Raw genomic sequence first — 19,678 nt, 5'->3', positions numbered from 1 at the left:
GTTGTGGGAAGATTAGGGGAGTCAGGTTTGCAGCTGTTAGTGGTTGGTTGACAAGTGATGCTGCCAACTTGGCTGTTGTTGGAGTACGGGTGGGGCGGGCAGGGTTGTAGAAGAGGAGGGAGAAGAGGAGGGAGAAGAGGAGGGAGAAGAGGAGGGAGAATGGGAGGGAGAAAGGGAGGGAGAATAGGAGGGAGAAGAGGAGGGAGAAGGGGAGGGAGAAAAGGAGGGAGAAGGGGAGGGAGAAGAGGAGGGAGAAGAGGAGGGAGAAGAGGAGGGAGAAGAGGAGGGAGAATAGGAGGGAGAAGAGGAGTGAGAAGGGGAGGGAGAAGGGGAGGGAGAAAAGGAGGGAGAAGGGGAGGGAGAAAAGGAGGGAGAAGAGGAGGGAGAAAAGGAGGGAGAAGGGGAGGGAGAAAAGGAGGGAGAAGAGGAGGGAGAAGGAGAGGGAGAAGAGGAGGGAGAAGAGGAGGGAGAAGGGGAGGGAGAAGAGGAGGGAGAAGAGGAGGGAGAAGGGGAGGGAGAATAGGAGGGAGAAGGGGAGTGAGAAGGGGAGGGAGAAGGGGAGGGAGAAAAGGAGGGAGAAGGGGAGGGAGAAAAGGAGGGAGAAGGGGAGGGAGAAGAGGAGGGAGAAAAGGAGGGAGAAGGGGAGGGAGAAGGGGAGGGAGAAGAGGAGGGAGAAGAGGAGGGAGAAGGGAAGGGAGAAGGGGAGGGAGAAGAGGAGGGAGAAGAGGAGGGAGAAGGGGAGGGAGAAGGGGAGGGAGAAGGGGAGGGAGAAGAGGAGGGAGAAGAGGAGGGAGAAGGGGAGGGAGAAGAGGAGGGAGAAGGGGAGGGAGAAGAGGAGGGAGAAGAGGAGGGAGAAAAGGAGGGAGAAGAGGAGGGAGAAGGGGAGGGAGAAGAGGAGGGAGAAGGGGAGGGAGAAAAGGAGGGAGAAGGGGAGGGAGAAAGGAGGGAGAAGGGGAGGGAGAAGAGGAGGGAGGGAGGGAGAAAGGAGGGAGAAGGGGAGGGAGAAGAGGAGGGAGAAGAGGAGGAAAGAGGAGGGAGAAGGGAAGGGAGAAGAGGAGGGAGAAGGGAAGGGAGAAGAGGAGGGAGAAGGGAAGGGAAGGGAGAAGAGGAGGGAGAAGAGGAGGGAGAAGAGGAGGGAGAAGGGGAGGGAGAAGAGGAGGGAGAAGGGGAGGGAGAAGGGGAGGGAGAAAAGGAGGGAGAAGGGGAGGGAGAAAAGGAGGGAGAAGGGGAGGGAGAAGAGGAGGGAGAAGAGGAGGGAAAAGAGGAGGGAGAAGGGAAGGGAGAAGAGGAGGGAGAAGGGAAGGGAGAAGAGGAGGGAGAAGGGAAGGGGAGGGAGAAGAGGAGGGAGAAGAGGAGGGAGAAGGGGAGGGAGAAGAGGAGGGAGAAGAGGAGGGAGAAGGGGAGGGAGAAGGGGAGGGAGAAGGGGAGGGAGAAAAGGAGGGAGAAGGGGAGGGAGAAAAGGAGGGAGAAGGGGAGGGAGAAGAGGAGGGAGAAAAGGAGGGAGAAGAGGAGGGAGAAAAGGAGGGAGAAGGGGAGGGAGAAGAGGAGGGAGAAGGGGAGGGAGAAGAGGAGGGAGAAGAGGAGGGAAAAGAGGAGGGAGAAGAGGAGGGAGAAGGGAAGGGAGAAGAGGAGGGAGAAGGGAAGGGAGAAGAGGAGGGAGAAGAGGAGGGAGAAGGGAAGGGAGAAGAGGAGGGAGAAGAGGAGGGAGAATAGGAGGGAGAAGAGGAGGAAGAAGGGGTGGGAGAAGAGGAGGGAGAAGAGGAGGGAGAGAGAGAGGTTGTTAGTGGCTGGTTGACAGGTGACAGCACTAACTTGGCTCTCATCACAGTGTAATAAGAAAGACGTGCTAAACTCTTAACTAAGTTCTGTAAATATGTGTTTGGCCGCTGTAGCAGTAATGTGATGTTATCGAAAAGAGGTCCAGCACTCGCAAATAAAGTACAACTTGACTTTATTATCATCAGTCATAATGGACGTGTTTTCAGACATCAAGCATTTGTGATTGCTGGTCATCTTTTTCATGCCATGTATTTAACAAGTCCTGCGTCCCAATTGACACCCTATATAGTGCAGTAATTTTGATCGGAGCCGTACAGGGGCCTTGGTCAAATGTAGTGCACTATCTTTACGGAATAGGGTTCCGTTTGGAACGGAGCATAGAGGTCATGTGTTCCTGTGTTCCCCAGGTGTGCCGGTCTCAGTCAGGTAAACGCCCTGCTCAGAGAACAGCTGGAACAGGCTAGCTCAGCCAATCAGAGCCTGACGGAGAGCCTCCGCAGAGCCAGTGAAGACTTGGAGCAGAAGGATGTTCGGCTGCGCAAAGAACAGGAGGTAAGAAGGGAGAACCCTGTGTCCGATTCACACTAGAGGACCCTATCAGCCAGGGGCGCAACTTACATTTTCGTCCCCCCTCCATCCCAGTTTTATCATTGATTTGTGATACAAAATGAGGCTGTTTGGTGTGTTTATACGACTGGATAATTTAAAAAAATATTTAAAACTTGAAAATATATAAAACCAAAGACAATCAGGCAGAATAGTGGAGATGAGCTGTCATGCGTTGGGTTGACTGGGGAAAACAGGAAGAAAGAGAGAAGGACAGAAAACACATTCAGGTTGTTATCCCTCTCTATAGTCTCTGGTCTCTGTAGACTCTGTAGTCTCTAGTCTCTGTAGACTCTGTAGACTCTAGTCTCTGTAGACTCTAGTCTCTGTAGTCTCTGTAGACTCTAGTCTCTGTAGACTCTGTAGACTCTATAGACTCTCTATACTCTAGTCTCTATAGTCTCTATAGTCTCTGTACTCTCTGTAGACTCTCTATACTCTAGTCTCTGTAGACTCTGTAGTCTCTGTAGACTCTGTAGACTCTGTAGACTCTAGTCTCTGTAGACTCTAGTCTCTGTAGTCTCTGTAGACTCTAGTCTCTGTAGACTCTGTAGACTCTATAGACTCTCTATACTCTAGTCTCTATAGTCTCTATAGTCTCTGTACTCTCTGTAGACTCTCTATACTCTAGTCTCTGTAGACTCTCTATACTCTAGTCTCTGTAGACTCTGTAGTCTCTGTAGACTCTGTAGACTCTGTAGACTCTAGTCTCTGTAGACTCTAGTCTCTGTAGTCTCTGTAGACTCTAGTCTCTGTAGACTCTGTAGACTCCAGACTCTGTACTCTGTAGACTCTAGTCTCTATAGACTCTGTAGACTCCAGACTCTGTACTCTGTAGACTCTAGTCTCTGTACTCTGTAGACTCTAGTCTCTGTAGACTCTGTAGACTCTAGTCTCTGTACTCTGTAGACTCTAGTCTCTGTACTCTGTAGACTCTAGTCTCTGTACTCTGTAGACTCTAGTCTCTGTACTCTGTAGACTCTAGTCTCTGTACTCTGTAGACTCCAGACTCTGTACTCTGTAGACTCTAGTCTCTGTAGACTCTGTAGACTCTAGTCTCTGTACTCTGTAGACTCTAGTCTCTGTAGACTCCAGACTCTGTACTCTGTAGACTCTAGTCTCTGTAGTCTCTGTAGACTCTAGTCTCTGTACTCTGTAGACTCTAGTGTCTGTAGACTCTAGTCTCTGTACTCTGTAGACTCTAGTCTCTGTAGCTCTGTAGACTCTAGTCTCTGTACTCTGTAGACTCTAGTCTCTGTACTCTGTAGACTCCAGACTCTGTACTCTGTAGACTCCAGACTCTGTACTCTGTAGACTCTAGTCTCTGTAGACTCTGTAGACTCTAGTCTCTGTACTCTGTAGACTCTAGTCTCTGTAGACTCTGTAGACTCCAGACTCTGTACTCTGTAGACTCTAGTCTCTGTAGTCTCTGTAGACTCTAGTCTCTGTACTCTGTAGACTCTAGTGTCTGTAGACTCTAGTCTCTGTAGACTCTAGTCTCTGTAGACTCTAGTCTCTGTAGTCTCTGTAGATTCTAGTCTCTGTAGTCTCTGTAGTCTCTCTATACTCTAGTCTCTGTAGTCTCTATAGACTCTAGTCTCTGTAGTCTCTCTATACTCTAGTCTCTGTAGTCTCTATAGACTCTAGTCTCTGTGGACTCTGTAGTCTCTCTATACTCTAGTCTCTGTACTCTGTAGACTCTAGTCTCTGTACTCTGTAGACTCCAGACTCTGTACTCTGTAGACTCTAGTCTCTGTAGACTCTGTAGACTCTAGTCTCTGTACTCTGTAGACTCTAGTCTCTGTAGACTCTGTAGACTCCAGACTCTGTACTCTGTAGACTCTAGTCTCTGTAGTCTCTGTAGACTCTAGTCTCTGTACTCTGTAGACTCTAGTGTCTGTAGACTCTAGTCTCTGTACTCTGTAGACTCTAGTCTCTGTACTCTGTAGACTCTAGTCTCTGTACTCTGTAGACTCTAGTCTCTGTACTCTGTAGACTCCAGACTCTGTACTCTGTAGACTCTAGTCTCTGTAGACTCTGTAGACTCTAGTCTCTGTACTCTGTAGACTCTAGTCTCTGTACTCTGTAGACTCTAGTCTCTGTACTCTGTAGACTCTAGTCTCTGTACTCTGTAGACTCCAGACTCTGTACTCTGTAGACTCTAGTCTCTGTAGACTCTGTAGACTCTAGTCTCTGTACTCTGTAGACTCTAGTCTCTGTAGACTCTGTAGACTCCAGACTCTGTACTCTGTAGACTCTAGTCTCTGTAGTCTCTGTAGACTCTAGTCTCTGTACTCTGTAGACTCTAGTGTCTGTAGACTCTAGTCTCTGTAGACTCCAGACTCTGTAGACTCTAGTCTCTGTAGTCTCTGTAGACTCTAGTCTCTGTAGTCTCTGTAGACTCTAGTCTCTGTAGACTCCAGACTCTGTAGACTCTAGTCTCTGTAGTCTCTGTAGACTCTAGTCTCTGTAGACTCTGTAGACTCCAGACTCTGTACTCTGTAGACTCTAGTCTCTGTAGTCTCTGTAGACTCTGTAGACTCTAGTCTCTGTACTCTGTAGACTCTAGTCTCTGTACTCTGTAGACTCTAGTCTCTGTACTCTGTAGACTCCAGACTCTGTACTCTGTAGACTCTAGTCTCTGTAGACTCTGTAGACTCTAGTCTCTGTACTCTGTAGACTCTAGTCTCTGTAGACTCTGTAGACTCCAGACTCTGTACTCTGTAGACTCTAGTCTCTGTAGTCTCTGTAGACTCTAGTCTCTGTACTCTGTAGACTCTAGTGTCTGTAGACTCTAGTCTCTGTACTCTGTAGACTCTAGTCTCTGTACTCTGTAGACTCTAGTCTCTGTACTCTGTAGACTCTAGTCTCTGTACTCTGTAGACTCCAGACTCTGTACTCTGTAGACTCCAGACTCTGTACTCTGTAGACTCTAGTCTCTGTAGACTCTGTAGACTCTAGTCTCTGTACTCTGTAGACTCTAGTCTCTGTAGACTCTGTAGACTCCAGACTCTGTACTCTGTAGACTCTAGTCTCTGTAGTCTCTGTAGACTCTAGTCTCTGTACTCTGTAGACTCTAGTGTCTGTAGACTCTAGTCTCTGTAGACTCTAGTCTCTGTAGACTCTAGTCTCTGTAGTCTCTGTAGATTCTAGTCTCTGTAGTCTCTGTAGTCTCTATAGACTCTGTAGTCTCTGTAGTCTCTGTAGACTCTAGTCTCTGTAGTCTCTCTATACTCTAGTCTCTGTAGTCTCTATAGACTCTAGTCTCTGTGGACTCTGTAGTCTCTCTATACTCTAGTCTCTGTAGTCTCTCTATACTCTAGTCTCTGTAGTCTCTCTATACTCTAGTCTCTGTAGACTCTCTAGTCTCTAGTCTCTGTAGTCTCTCTATACTCTAGTCTCTGTAGTCTCTCTATACTCTAGTCTCTGTAGACTCTCTAGTCTCTAGTCTCTGTAGTCTCTCTATACTCTAGTCTCTGTAGTCTCTCTATACTCTAGTCTCTGTAGACTCTCTAGTCTCTAGTCTCTGTAGTCTCTCTATACTCTAGTCTCTGTAGACTCTCTAGTCTCTAGTCTCTGTAGACTCTCTAGTCTCTAGTCTCTGTAGTCTCTCTATACTCTAGTCTCTGTAGTCTCTCTATACTCTAGTCTCTGTAGTCTCTCTATACTCTAGTCTCTGTAGTCTCTCTATACTCTAGTCTCTGTAGACTCTCTATTCTCTGTAGTCTCTATAGACTCTAGTCTCTGTGGACTCTGTAGTCTCTGTAGACTAGTCTCTGTAGTCTCTGTAGACTCTGTAGACTCTAGTCTCTGTAGTCTCTGTAGTCTCTAGTCTCTGTAGTCTCTGTAGACTCTAGTCTCTGTGGACTCTGTAGTCTCTCTATACTCTAGTCTCTGTAGTCTCTCTATACTCTAGTCTCTGTAGTCTCTCTATACTCTAGTCTCTGTAGTCTCTCTATACTCTAGTCTCTGTAGACTCTCTAGTCTCTGTAGTCTCTATAGACTCTAGTCTCTGTGGACTCTGTAGTCTCTGTAGACTAGTCTCTGTAGTCTCTGTAGACTCTACTCTCTGTAGACTCTAGACTCTCTAGTCTCTGTAGTCTCTGTAGACTCTGTAGACTCTAGTCTCTGTAGTCTCTGTAGTCTCTAGTCTCTGTAGTCTCTGTAGACTCTAGTCTCTGTAGACTCTGTAGACTCTAGTCTCTGTAGTCTCTGTAGACTCTGTAGACTCTAGTCTCTGTAGTCTCTAGTCTCTGTAGTCTCTGTAGACTCTAGTCTCTGTAGTCTCTGTAGACTCTCTAGTCTCTGTAGTCTCTGTAGACTCTGTAGACTCTAGTCTCTGTAGTCTCTGTAGTCTCTAGTCTCTGTAGTCTCTGTAGTCTCTAGTCTCTGTAGTCTCTGTAGACTCTAGTCTCTGTAGTCTCTGTTGACTCTAGACTATTTAGTATCTGTAGACTCTAGTCTCTGTAGACTAGTCTCTGTAGTCTCTGTAGACTCTACTCTCTGTAGACTCTAGACTCTCTAGTCTCTGTAGTCTCTGTAGTCTCTAGTCTCTGTAGTCTCTGTAGACTCTAGTCTCTGTAGTCTCTGTTGACTCTAGACTATATAGTCTCTGTAGACTCTAGTCTCTGTAGTCTCTGTAGACTCTACTCTCTGTAGACTCTAGACTCTCTAGTCTCTGTAGACTCTCTAGTCTCTGTAGTCTCTGTAGACTCTGTAGACTCTAGTCTCTGTAGTCTCTAGTCTCTGTAGTCTCTGTAGACTCTACTCTCTGTAGACTCTAGACTCTCTAGTCTCTGTAGACTCTCTAGTCTCTGTAGTCTCTGTAGACTCTGTAGACTCTAGTCTCTGTAGTCTCTAGTCTCTGTAGTCTCTGTAGACTCTACTCTCTGTAGACTCTAGACTCTCTAGTCTCTGTAGACTCTCTAGTCTCTGTAGTCTCTGTAGACTCTGTAGACTCTAGTCTCTGTAGTCTCTAGTCTCTGTAGTCTCTGTAGACTCTACTCTCTGTAGACTCTAGACTCTCTAGTCTCTGTAGACTCTCTAGTCTCTGTAGTCTCTGTAGACTCTGTAGACTCTAGTCTCTGTAGACTCTAGTCTCTCTACTCTCTGTAGACTCTAGACTCTCTAGTCTCTGTAGACTCTCTAGTCTCTGTAGTCTCTAGTCTCTGTAGTCTCTCTATACTCTAGTCTCTGTAGACTCTCTAGTCTCTAGTCTCTGTAGACTCTCTAGTCTCTAGTCTCTGTAGTCTCTCTATACTCTAGTCTCTGTAGTCTCTCTATACTCTAGTCTCTGTAGTCTCTCTATACTCTAGTCTCTGTAGTCTCTCTATACTCTAGTCTCTGTAGACTCTCTAGTCTCTGTAGTCTCTGTAGACTCTGTAGACTCTAGTCTCTGTACTCTGTAGACTCTAGTCTCTGTACTCTGTAGACTCTAGTCTCTGTACTCTGTAGACTCCAGACTCTGTACTCTGTAGACTCTAGTCTCTGTAGACTCTGTAGACTCTAGTCTCTGTACTCTGTAGACTCTAGTCTCTGTAGACTCTGTAGACTCCAGACTCTGTACTCTGTAGACTCTAGTCTCTGTAGTCTCTGTAGACTCTAGTCTCTGTACTCTGTAGACTCTAGTGTCTGTAGACTCTAGTCTCTGTACTCTGTAGACTCTAGTCTCTGTACTCTGTAGACTCTAGTCTCTGTACTCTGTAGACTCTAGTCTCTGTACTCTGTAGACTCCAGACTCTGTACTCTGTAGACTCTAGTCTCTGTAGACTCTGTAGACTCTAGTCTCTGTACTCTGTAGACTCTAGTCTCTGTACTCTGTAGACTCTAGTCTCTGTACTCTGTAGACTCTAGTCTCTGTACTCTGTAGACTCCAGACTCTGTACTCTGTAGACTCTAGTCTCTGTAGACTCTGTAGACTCTAGTCTCTGTACTCTGTAGACTCTAGTCTCTGTAGACTCTGTAGACTCCAGACTCTGTAGCTCTGTAGACTCTAGTCTCTGTAGTCTCTGTAGACTCTAGTCTCTGTACTCTGTAGACTCTAGTGTCTGTAGACTCTAGTCTCTGTAGACTCCAGACTCTGTAGACTCTAGTCTCTGTAGTCTCTGTAGACTCTAGTCTCTGTAGTCTCTGTAGACTCTAGTCTCTGTAGACTCCAGACTCTGTAGACTCTAGTCTCTGTAGTCTCTGTAGACTCTAGTCTCTGTAGACTCTGTAGACTCCAGACTCTGTACTCTGTAGACTCTAGTCTCTGTAGTCTCTGTAGACTCTGTAGACTCTAGTCTCTGTACTCTGTAGACTCTAGTCTCTGTACTCTGTAGACTCTAGTCTCTGTACTCTGTAGACTCCAGACTCTGTACTCTGTAGACTCTAGTCTCTGTAGACTCTGTAGACTCTAGTCTCTGTACTCTGTAGACTCTAGTCTCTGTAGACTCTGTAGACTCCAGACTCTGTACTCTGTAGACTCTAGTCTCTGTAGTCTCTGTAGACTCTAGTCTCTGTACTCTGTAGACTCTAGTGTCTGTAGACTCTAGTCTCTGTACTCTGTAGACTCTAGTCTCTGTACTCTGTAGACTCTAGTCTCTGTACTCTGTAGACTCTAGTCTCTGTACTCTGTAGACTCCAGACTCTGTACTCTGTAGACTCCAGACTCTGTACTCTGTAGACTCTAGTCTCTGTAGACTCTGTAGACTCTAGTCTCTGTACTCTGTAGACTCTAGTCTCTGTAGACTCTGTAGACTCCAGACTCTGTACTCTGTAGACTCTAATCTCTGTAGTCTCTGTAGACTCTAGTCTCTGTACTCTGTAGACTCTAGTGTCTGTAGACTCTAGTCTCTGTAGACTCTAGTCTCTGTAGACTCTAGTCTCTGTAGTCTCTGTAGATTCTAGTCTCTGTAGTCTCTGTAGTCTCTCTATACTCTAGTCTCTGTAGTCTCTATAGACTCTAGTCTCTGTAGTCTCTCTATACTCTAGTCTCTTTAGTCTCTATAGACTCTAGTCTCTGTGGACTCTGTAGTCTCTCTATACTCTAGTCTCTGTAGTCTCTCTATACTCTAGTCTCTGTAGTCTCTCTATACTCTAGTCTCTGTAGTCTCTCTAGTCTCTAGTCTCTGTAGTCTCTCTATACTCTAGTCTCTGTAGTCTCTCTATACTCTAGTCTCTGTAGACTCTCTAGTCTCTAGTCTCTGTAGTCTCTCTATACTCTAGTCTCTGTAGTCTCTCTATACTCTAGTCTCTGTAGACTCTCTAGTCTCTAGTCTCTGTAGTCTCTCTATACTCTAGTCTCTGTAGACTCTCTAGTCTCTAGTCTCTGTAGACTCTCTAGTCTCTAGTCTCTGTAGTCTCTCTATACTCTAGTCTCTGTAGTCTCTCTATACTCTAGTCTCTGTAGTCTCTCTATACTCTAGTCTCTGTAGTCTCTCTATACTCTAGTCTCTGTAGACTCTCTATTCTCTGTAGTCTCTATAGACTCTAGTCTCTGTGGACTCTGTAGTCTCTGTAGACTAGTCTCTGTAGTCTCTGTAGACTCTACTCTCTGTAGACTCTAGACTCTCTAGTCTCTGTAGTCTCTGTAGACTCTGTAGACTCTAGTCTCTGTAGTCTCTGTAGTCTCTAGTCTCTGTAGTCTCTGTAGACTCTAGTCTCTGTGGACTCTGTAGTCTCTCTATACTCTAGTCTCTGTAGTCTCTCTATACTCTAGTCTCTGTAGTCTCTCTATACTCTAGTCTCTGTAGTCTCTCTATACTCTAGTCTCTGTAGTCTCACTCTCTAGTCTCTGTAGTCTCTATAGACTCTAGTCTCTGTGGACTCTGTAGTCTCTGTAGACTAGTCTCTGTAGTCTCTGTAGACTCTACTCTCTGTAGACTCTAGACTCTCTAGTCTCTGTAGTCTCTGTAGACTCTGTAGACTCTAGTCTCTGTAGTCTCTGTAGTCTCTAGTCTCTGTAGTCTCTGTAGACTCTAGTCTCTGTAGACTCTGTAGACTCTAGTCTCTGTAGTCTCTGTAGACTCTGTAGACTCTAGTCTCTGTAGTCTCTAGTCTCTGTAGTCTCTGTAGACTCTAGTCTCTGTAGTCTCTGTAGACTCTCTAGTCTCTGTAGTCTCTGTAGGCTCTGTAGACTCTAGTCTCTGTAGTCTCTGTAGTCTCTAGTCTCTGTAGTCTCTGTAGTCTCTAGTCTCTGTAGTCTCTGTAGACTCTAGTCTCTGTAGTCTCTGTTGACTCTAGACTATTTAGTATCTGTAGACTCTAGTCTCTGTAGACTAGTCTCTGTAGTCTCTGTAGACTCTACTCTCTGTAGACTCTAGACTCTCTAGTCTCTGTAGTCTCTGTAGTCTCTAGTCTCTGTAGTCTCTGTAGACTCTAGTCTCTGTAGTCTCTGTTGACTCTAGACTATATAGTCTCTGTAGACTCTAGTCTCTGTAGTCTCTGTAGACTCTACTCTCTGTAGACTCTAGACTCTCTAGTCTCTGTAGACTCTCTAGTCTCTGTAGTCTCTGTAGACTCTGTAGACTCTAGTCTCTGTCATCTCTGTAGTCTCTGTAGACTCTCACATTGAGCAACTTTCTTTCCCATGTGGTGGGAATTCCATTCAGAACCCTGTTTCGTCAATTAATCCTCATTCTTCGTTCCTTTTCTTTGTTATGATTTTCAAGCTGTTGTTTCCTGTGAAAACATTCCAAAGGCTGAACAATAAGAAAGACATTCTGGCTCTAGGAACTCCCGCTGCAAACAGTCTGTTCAATGTCAAACAGGGGGTTGTACGTGTCTTGTTTCACTGCATGTACAAGTGGGTCAAACGTAACCTGTAGAAGTGGGTAACCTGTAGAAGTGGGTAACCTGTAGAAGTGGGTAACCTGTAGAAGTGGGTAACCTGTAGAAGTGGGTAACCTGTAGAAGTGGGTAACCTGTAGAAGTGGGTAACCTGTAGAAGTGGGTAACCTGTAGAAGTGGGTAACCTGTAGAAGTGGGTAACCTGTAGAAGTGGGTAACCTGTAGAAGTGGGTAACCTGTAGAGTGGGTAACCTGTAGAAGTGGGTAACCTGTAGAAGTGGGTAACCTGTAGAAGTGGGTAACCTGTAGAAGTGGGTAACCTGTAGAAGTGGGTAACCTGTAGAAGTGGGTAACCTGTAGAAGTGGGTAACCTGTAGAAGTGGGTAACCTGTAGAAGTGGGTAACCTGTAGAAGTGGGTAACCTGTAGAAGTGGGTAACCTGTAGAAGTGGGTAACCTGTAGAAGTGGGTAACCTGTAGAAGTGGGTAACCTGTAGAAGTGGGTAACCTGTAGAAGTGGGTAACCTGTAGAAGTGGGTAACCTGTAAGGGGGTTGTACGTGTCTTGTTTCCTGTAGAAGTGTGAGATATGAAATGGAAATGTTTTGTTACATATCCCAACATCCCCTGGGACACTTTTTCACCCAGTGGGCTCGGGGATTCAAACCAGCGACAATTTTTCGGTTACTGTCCCAACGCTCTTAACCGCTAGGCTATCTGATACAGGGGAAGAGTATACCCAGCTAACCAAAATTGGTTCTGTGAGTGTTCCCAGAACATTCGTTAGGTTGCGGCAAATGTTCTCATAACACAAAAAAACTGATCCATTCATGCTGACGAGAACGTTTGCAGAACATGTTTTGTTTGTTCTTTAAAAGGTTCACAGAAAGTTGTTCTTTAAAAGGTTCACAGAAAGTTGTTCTTTAAAAGGTTCACAGAAAGTTGTTCTTTAAAAGGTTCACAGAAAGTTGTTCTTTAAAAGGTTCACAGAAAGTTGTTCTTTAAAAGGTTCACAGAAAGTTGTTCTTTAAAAGGTTCACAGAAAGTTGTTCTTTAAAAGGTTCACAGAATGTTTCTGTAGATTGTGAGGAAATTTGTGGGGATATGCCAAGGGAGAGGTTTCCAAAACACTAAACCTGTCCAGTTGTGCTGACAGTCAGATAATGTTTGTATCAGGTTGGGGAAAGAAAGAGGACGCCTTTGATGTTGCGATAAGAACAACCTAAGACAGAACAGACAGAACAGACAGAACAGACAGAACAGCCTAAGACAGAACAGCCTAAGACAGAACAGCCTAAGACAGAACAGCCTAAGACAGAACAGCCTAAGACAGAACAGCCTAAGACAGAACAGCCTTTCTAAGTTCTTTAAAGGTTCCCAGAATATTTAATTAGGGTGTGGGTACATTACAAGGTTCCCAAAACACAATCCTCAGTTGTGATGACATTCATACAATGTTTAAAAGTTAGGTTGCACAGCACATTCCTATAATGTTGTAAGAATGTTGGCATAACACTTGGTCTCCGTTATTTAAAGGTTCCCAGAACGTTTCATGAAGTTATGGAAGTTGTCTGGGATGTTGCAAGAATATTCTTGAAATATTCACAGAATTTGCACAGAACATTCCCACAATGTTCCACAATTTCCAAATTACTAAATTTTTATGATGTTCATAGCATATTTATTTTAAATGTAACATAATATTCTATTAATGTTGTCTTGGAGGGCTTCAGAAACTTTTCAATATCATTTGGAAAATGTTATATTTAAGTTTGACCTAATATTACCACAACATTCTCAGCGTACAAATGTGTATCTCCTGTAAAGCAGAATGGAAAACAAACCCATTGTGTTTCTCTTCAGATTTAATAGCAATTCATATTTCAGGACTGTAGGATCACTACAAGGGAACATAGATAAAGAGCATTTTTTAAATTTCATTCATAGGACATTTGAATAGCATTTAATCATACTGACACAACCATCTATTTTTTTACACATCACATGTGGACAATCTGCATATTATTTAACTCATAGGACGTTTGGAACAGTATTTAATCATACATACAACAATATTTTACACTTCTTATGTTGACAAACGTTTCATGCGGGTTTGGAAACAGCATGTTTCCAGGTTCCCAAAACCAGGTGTTTCATCCTCTTTCAACACCAGGGAAGCTCTCTTAGAGATTATTTCTTTCAGTACGGTCGCCATGGCAGTACGGTCGTCATGGCAGTACGGTCGCCGTGGCAATACGGTCGCCATGGCAGTACGGTCGCCATGGCGGTACGGTCAATCAGGAATTCCATGCTTCCTTTTTTAACCTTCTTAGACATAACTAACCCCGGGAAATACTGGTAACTTGGTTATTCACCATCCCTTCACCCATCCTCTTTATATGCTGTGTGTACTTCTGGGTCCAAGATAAGTGCTGATCTAGGATCACTTCTGTTTTTCAGATCATGAATAATAAGACAGAGGGGACAATATTAAGACTCAAAGCAGGAACTATATCGGGTGCTTTTTTTTATATAGTTGAACAGTACATTTTTTGCACAATGTTTATGTTTAGATATTTTTTTAATAATTAGTGTAAATTCTGGATTTCTGACTGGATTTAAAACATCTGGATGAAATAAAGACATCCCCTATTTTAGTCGATTTTATCTGAACGTCAATTTCACCTTTAAAAATAAATACAATTAAGATATTTTTTTTAAAGAATATGTGGGATTGAACCTGCACTCTTCAGCTCAGCAACCCTCTGCATTAGCAGATAGATAGATAGATAGATAGATAGATAGATAGATAGATAGATAGATAGATAGATAGGTAGGTAGGTAGGTAGGTAGGTGGGTGGGTGGGTGGGTGGGTGGGTGGGTGGGTGGATGGATGGATGGGATGGGGATGGATGGTAGGTAGGTAGGTAGGTAGGTAGGTAGGTAGGTAGGTAGGTAGGTAGGTAGGTAGGTAGGTAGGTAGGTAGGTAGGTAGGTAGGTCGGTCGGTCCCTCCTATCTCCCTCCCATGACCTGTCTCCCTCCCATGACCTGTCTCCCTCCTATCTCCCTCCTATCTCCCTCCCATGACCTGTCTCCCTCCCATGACCTGTCTCCCTCCTGTCTCCCTTCTTTCTCCCTCCCATGACCTGTCTCCCTCCCATGACCTGTCTCCCTCCTGTCTCCCTCCCCAGACGTGTGCCTACCGGGTGGGTCGTGAGCAGGCCCGTGTGAGGGCCCTGTGGCGCCAGGCAGCCTCCCTACGGAGCACTTTCACCCAGCTCAGGACCTTCGCTGACAGGTGAGTGTGGCGACCTTGTCAGACCCCATTCAGGAACCTGACAGGAACCCCCTCCAAGCCCCCGTCCAGGAACCGTCCAGACATTCACCAGACACCCCTCTAATCCGCTTGAGACCCCTCCAGCTACCCTGGGATCCCTGTGTCTCCTCTCCCCCCCCCCCCCCCCCCCAGTCCATACCGCCGTCCAGACTCCCAGCAGAACCTGGGGTATCACACAAGTAACCCTCCAGTCCTCCGCTCCTCTCCCCTCCTCCCCCACTCCAGTCCTCCGCTCCTCTCCCCTCCTCCCCCCTCCAGTCCTCCGCTCCTCTCCCCTCCTCCCCCCCTCCAGTCCTCCGCTCCTCTCCCCTCCTCCCCCACTCCAGTCCTCCGCTCCTCTCCCCTCCTCCCCCCCTCCAGTCCTCCTCTCCTCTCCCCTCCTCCCCCACTCCAGTCCTCCGCTCCTCTCCCCTCCTCCCCCACTCCAGTCCTCCGCTCCTCTCCCCTCCTCCCCCCCTCGAGTCCTCCGCTCCTCCACCTTCTGAACCCCATGAACCACTCCATCCATCCCTGCCTAGGATCAAGGGGGGCGGGCATGGGGGGGGTCATTCTGCTCCCCCAGCTTGGTGCTTCCTCACTGGGGACGGATGGCTCCGGATACCCCTGGTCTGATGAATGAGGCATCCATCAGGATAAATCCCGAACGCAGCTGAAGTTGAACACTGGTCTTAAAGTCATATATAAACACCAACAATGGGGCGCGTCGTTGAGTAATTAGCTGTAGCGTACACTACTCTGCTTGTGGACAGAAATACCTTGTGTTTACACCAACAACGGGGCGCGTCGTTGAGTAATTAGCTGTAGCGTACACTACTCTGCTTGTGGACAGAAATACCTTGTGTTTACACCAACAACGGGGCGCGTCGTTGAGTAATTAGCTGTAGCGTACACTACTCTGCTTGTGGACAGAAATACCTTGTGTTTACACCAACAACGGGGCGCGTCGTTGAGTAATTAGCTGTAGCGTACACTACTCTGCTTGTGGACAGAAATACCTCGTGTTTACACCAACAACGGGGAGCATCGTTGAGTAATTAACTGTAGCGTACACTACTCTGCTTGTGGACAGAAATACCTCGTGTTTACACCAACAACGGGGAGCGTCGTTGAGTAATTAGCTGTAGCGTACACTACTCTGCTTGTGGACAGAAATACCTCGTGTTTACACCAACAACGGGGACCATCGTTGAGTAATTAGCTGTAGCGTACACTACTCTGCTTGTGGACAGAAATACCTCGTGTTTACACCAACAACGGGGAGCATCGTTGAGTAATTAGCTGTAGCGTACACTACTCTGCTTGTGGACAGAAATACCTCGTGTTTACACCAACAACGGGGCGCGTCGTTGAGTAATTAGCTGTAGCGTACACTACTCTGCTTGTGGACAGAAATACCTCGTGTTTACACCAACAACAGGGAGCGTCGTTGAGTAATTAGCTGTAGCGTACACTACTCTGCTTGTGGACAGAAATACCTTGTGTTTACACCAACAACGGGGCGCGTCGTTGAGTAATTAGCTGTAGCGTACACTACTCTGCTTGTGGACAGAAATACCTCGTGTTTACACCAACAACGGGGAGCATCGTTGAGTAATTAACTGTAGCGTACACTACTCTGCTTGTGGACAGAAATACCTCGTGTTTACACCAACAACGGGGAGCGTCGTTGAGTAATTAGCTGTAGCGTACACTACTCTGCTTGTGGACAGAAATACCTCGTGTTTACACCAACAACGGGGAGCGTCGTTGAGTAATTAGCTGTAGCGTACACTACTCTGCTTGTGGACAGAAATACCTCGTGTTTACACCAACAACAGGGAGCGTCGTTGAGTAATTAGCTGTAGCGTACACTACTCTGCTTGTGGACAGAAATACCTCGTGTTTACACCAACAACGGGGAGCGTCGTTGAGTAATTAGCTGTAGCGTACACTACTCTACTTGTGGACAGAAATACCTCGTGTTTACACCAACAACGGGGCGCGTCGTTGAGTAATTAGCTGTAGCGTACACTACTCTGCTTGTGGACAGAAATACCTCGTGTTTACACCAACAACGGGGCGCGTCGTTGAGTAATTAGCTGTAGCGTACACTACTCTGCTTGTGGACAGAAATACCTGTTCAAAGTGAGCTGCAGGCTTTTGGAGCTTAAGTGTCACAGGCAGAATCCATCTTGTCCTCAATAGGATACAACAAACCCTTTTTCCTAATGAAAAACCAATGGGGTCACAACTTCAAAACTTAAGACTTTGGGTCCGTTTTCTTGCAAACAATACTTACCAGTTATGTCGTGTTAAGCCTGGATGAATCCCAATGGTTACCATGTCCCTCTGTCTGTAGGAGTCTGTCTCACATGTTAACCATGTTCCTCTGTCTGACACGTTAACCATGTTCCTCTGTCTGTAGGAGTCTGTCTGACATACGTGGGGAGTGTGTGACTGCGAGCCGTAGTCTACATGCGGCCTGTATGTCTCTGGAGGCCAGGGTAACACCGCACATCGCCCCTAGTGGCCTGGAGGTGTCAGAGCTGGAAAGGCAGCTGAGGGACAAGCTGAGGGAAGCCATGCAGCTGCAGGGACGCTGGGACGCTGAGAAAGTAGAGCTCAACTCCAGGTCTGTCTGTCTGTCTGTCTTTCTGCCTGTCTGTCTGTCTGTCTGTCTGTCTGTCTGTCTGTCTGTCTGTCTGTCTGTCTGTCTGTCTGTCTGTCTTGCCTGCCTGCCTGCCTGCCTGCCTGTCTATCTGTCTGTCTGTCTGTCTGTCTTGCCTGCCTGTCTGTCTGTTTGTCTGTCTGTCTTGCCTGCCTGCCTGCCTGTCTGTCTGTCTGTCTGTCTGTCTGTCTGTCTGTCTGTCTGTCTGTCTGTCTGTCTTGCCTGCCTGCCTGTCTATCTGTCTGTCTGTCTGTCTGTCTTGCCTGCCTGTCTGTCTGTTTGTCTGTCTGTCTGTCTGTCTGTCTTGCCTGCCTGCCTGCCTGTCTGTCTGTCTGTCTGTCTGTCTGTCTGTCTGTCTGTCTGTCTGTCTGTCTGTCTGTCTGTCTGTCTGTCTGTCTTGCCTGCCTGTCTGTCTTGCCTGCCTGTCTGTCTGTCTGTCTTGCCTGCCTGTCTATCTGTCTGTCTTGCCTGCCTGTCTATCTGTCTGTCTTGCCTGCCTGTCTGTCTGTTTGTCTTGCCTGTCTGCCTGCCTGCTTAACAGCCTGTCTGCCTGCCTGCCTAACTGCCTGTCTTGCCTGCCTGCTTGTTTGTCTCTGGGATGAAGAGAAAGTAGAGCTCAACTCTGTCTGTCTTTCAGTCTGTCTTTCAATCTGTATCGGTCGCCGATTTCCCAAAACTGAACACGTCACCCTGAATGTTACAGTAGCTTGCCTTCCTAATGAAAGCAGAAGTGATATAGAATAAAAGGAAGAATGGGTTTGTTCTACAGGACGTCTATGATGTCACGCCATCCGTACATCCCATGGAGTAAAACCAGATCCTAACTGTCCTGATAACTTGACTTTGTGTCAGTTGGATCAAGTCAGGTATTTTCTGTGGATTGTCACCCCTGGCTGGTGATACAGTAATGCAGGAAAGACAATCCTCTCGGAAGATCTGAATAACCATGATGCTTTGTGTTTCTAGAGCCAAACAGACCTCCCGATCCTCAATACATGTGCCACAAACATCAGACTATTCACATTCTCAATGGGCATTTGATCTTAGGAGATACACTATGAAGCTATAGTACAGTAACTATAAACCTCGAGATTGTTACCTAGCACAGGGAACATGTTACCTAGCATAGGGAATATATTACCTAGCACAGAGAACATGTTACCTAGCACAGGGAACATGTTACCTAGCATAGGGAATATATTACCTAGCACAGAGAACATGTTACCTAGCACAGGGAACATGTTACCTAGCACAGGGAACATATTACCTAGCATAGGGAATATATTACCTAGCACAGGGAACATGTTACCTAGCACAGGGAACATGTTACCTAGCACGGGGAACATGTTACCTAGCACAGAGAACATGTTACCTAGCACAGGGAATATATTACCTAGCACAGGGAATATATTACCTAGCACAGGGAACATGTTACCTAGCACAGGGAACATGTTACCTAGCATAGGGAATATATTACCTAGCACAGGGAACATGTTACCTAGCACGGGGAACATATTACCTAGCATAGGGAATATATTACCTAGCACAGGGAACATGTTACCTAGCACAGAGAACATATTACCTAGCATAGGGAATATATTACCTAGCACAGGGAACGTGTTACCTAGCACAGGGAACATGTTACCTAGCACAGAGAACATATTACCTAGCATAGGGAATATATTACCTAGCACAGGGAACATGTTACCTAGCACAGGGAACATATTACCTAGCATAGGGAATATATTACCTAGCACAGGGAACGTGTTACCTAGCACAGGGAACATGTTACCTAGCACAGAGAACATATTACCTAGCATAGGGAATATATTACCTAGCACAGGGAACACATTACCTAGCACAGGGAACATGTTACCTAGCACAGGGAACATGTTACCTAGCACAGGGAACGTGTTACCTAGCACAGGGAATATATTACCTAGCACGGGGAACATGTTACCTAGCACAGGGAACATGTTACCTAGCACAGGGGACATGTTACCTAGCACAGGGAACATGTTACCTAGCACAGGGAACATGTTACCTAGCACAGGGAACATGTTAGCTAGCACAGGCAACATGTTACCTAGCACAGGGAACATGTTACCTAGCACAGGGAACGTGTTACCTATTACCTAGCACAGGGAACGTGTTACCTTGCAAGGGAACATGTTACCTAGCACAGGGAACATGTTACCTAGCACAGGGAACATGTTACCTAGCACAGGGAACGTGTTACCTATTACCTAGCACAGGGAACGTGTTAGCTAGCACAGGGAACATGTTACCTAGCATGGGGAACATGTTACCTAGCACAGGGAACATGTTACCTAGCACAGGGAACATGTTACCTAGCACAGGGAACATGTTACCTATTACCTAGCACAGGGAACATGTTACCTAGCACAGGGAACATGTTACCTAGCACATGGAACATGTTACCTAGCACAGGGAACGTGTTACCTATTACCTAGCACAGGGAACGTGTTACCTAGCACAGGGAACATGTTACCTAGCACGGGGAACATGTTACCTAGCAC

At 46.2% G+C, this 19,678-nt stretch overlaps 1 protein-coding gene across 1 annotated transcript in view; it reads left to right on the top strand.

The window, feature by feature from the left end:
• The window catches only part of crocc2 (ciliary rootlet coiled-coil, rootletin family member 2), a 167,917-nt gene that overhangs the window by 6,414 nt on the left and 141,825 nt on the right, over positions 1-19,678 (top strand). The window contains exons 4-6 of the mRNA XM_071342349.1: positions 2,187-2,331; positions 14,346-14,452; positions 16,896-17,102. Coding sequence (XP_071198450.1) covers positions 2,187-2,331; positions 14,346-14,452; positions 16,896-17,102 — 459 coding nt within the window. The remainder of the gene's footprint in view (positions 1-2,186; positions 2,332-14,345; positions 14,453-16,895; positions 17,103-19,678) is intronic.

Source organism: Salvelinus alpinus, chromosome 15 (genome assembly GCF_045679555.1).
Source record: "Salvelinus alpinus chromosome 15, SLU_Salpinus.1, whole genome shotgun sequence".
Lineage (NCBI taxonomy): Eukaryota > Metazoa > Chordata > Actinopteri > Salmoniformes > Salmonidae > Salvelinus > Salvelinus alpinus.
Note: the sequence above shows the minus strand (reverse complement) of the source record. Positions and strands in the feature narration are given on the sequence as shown.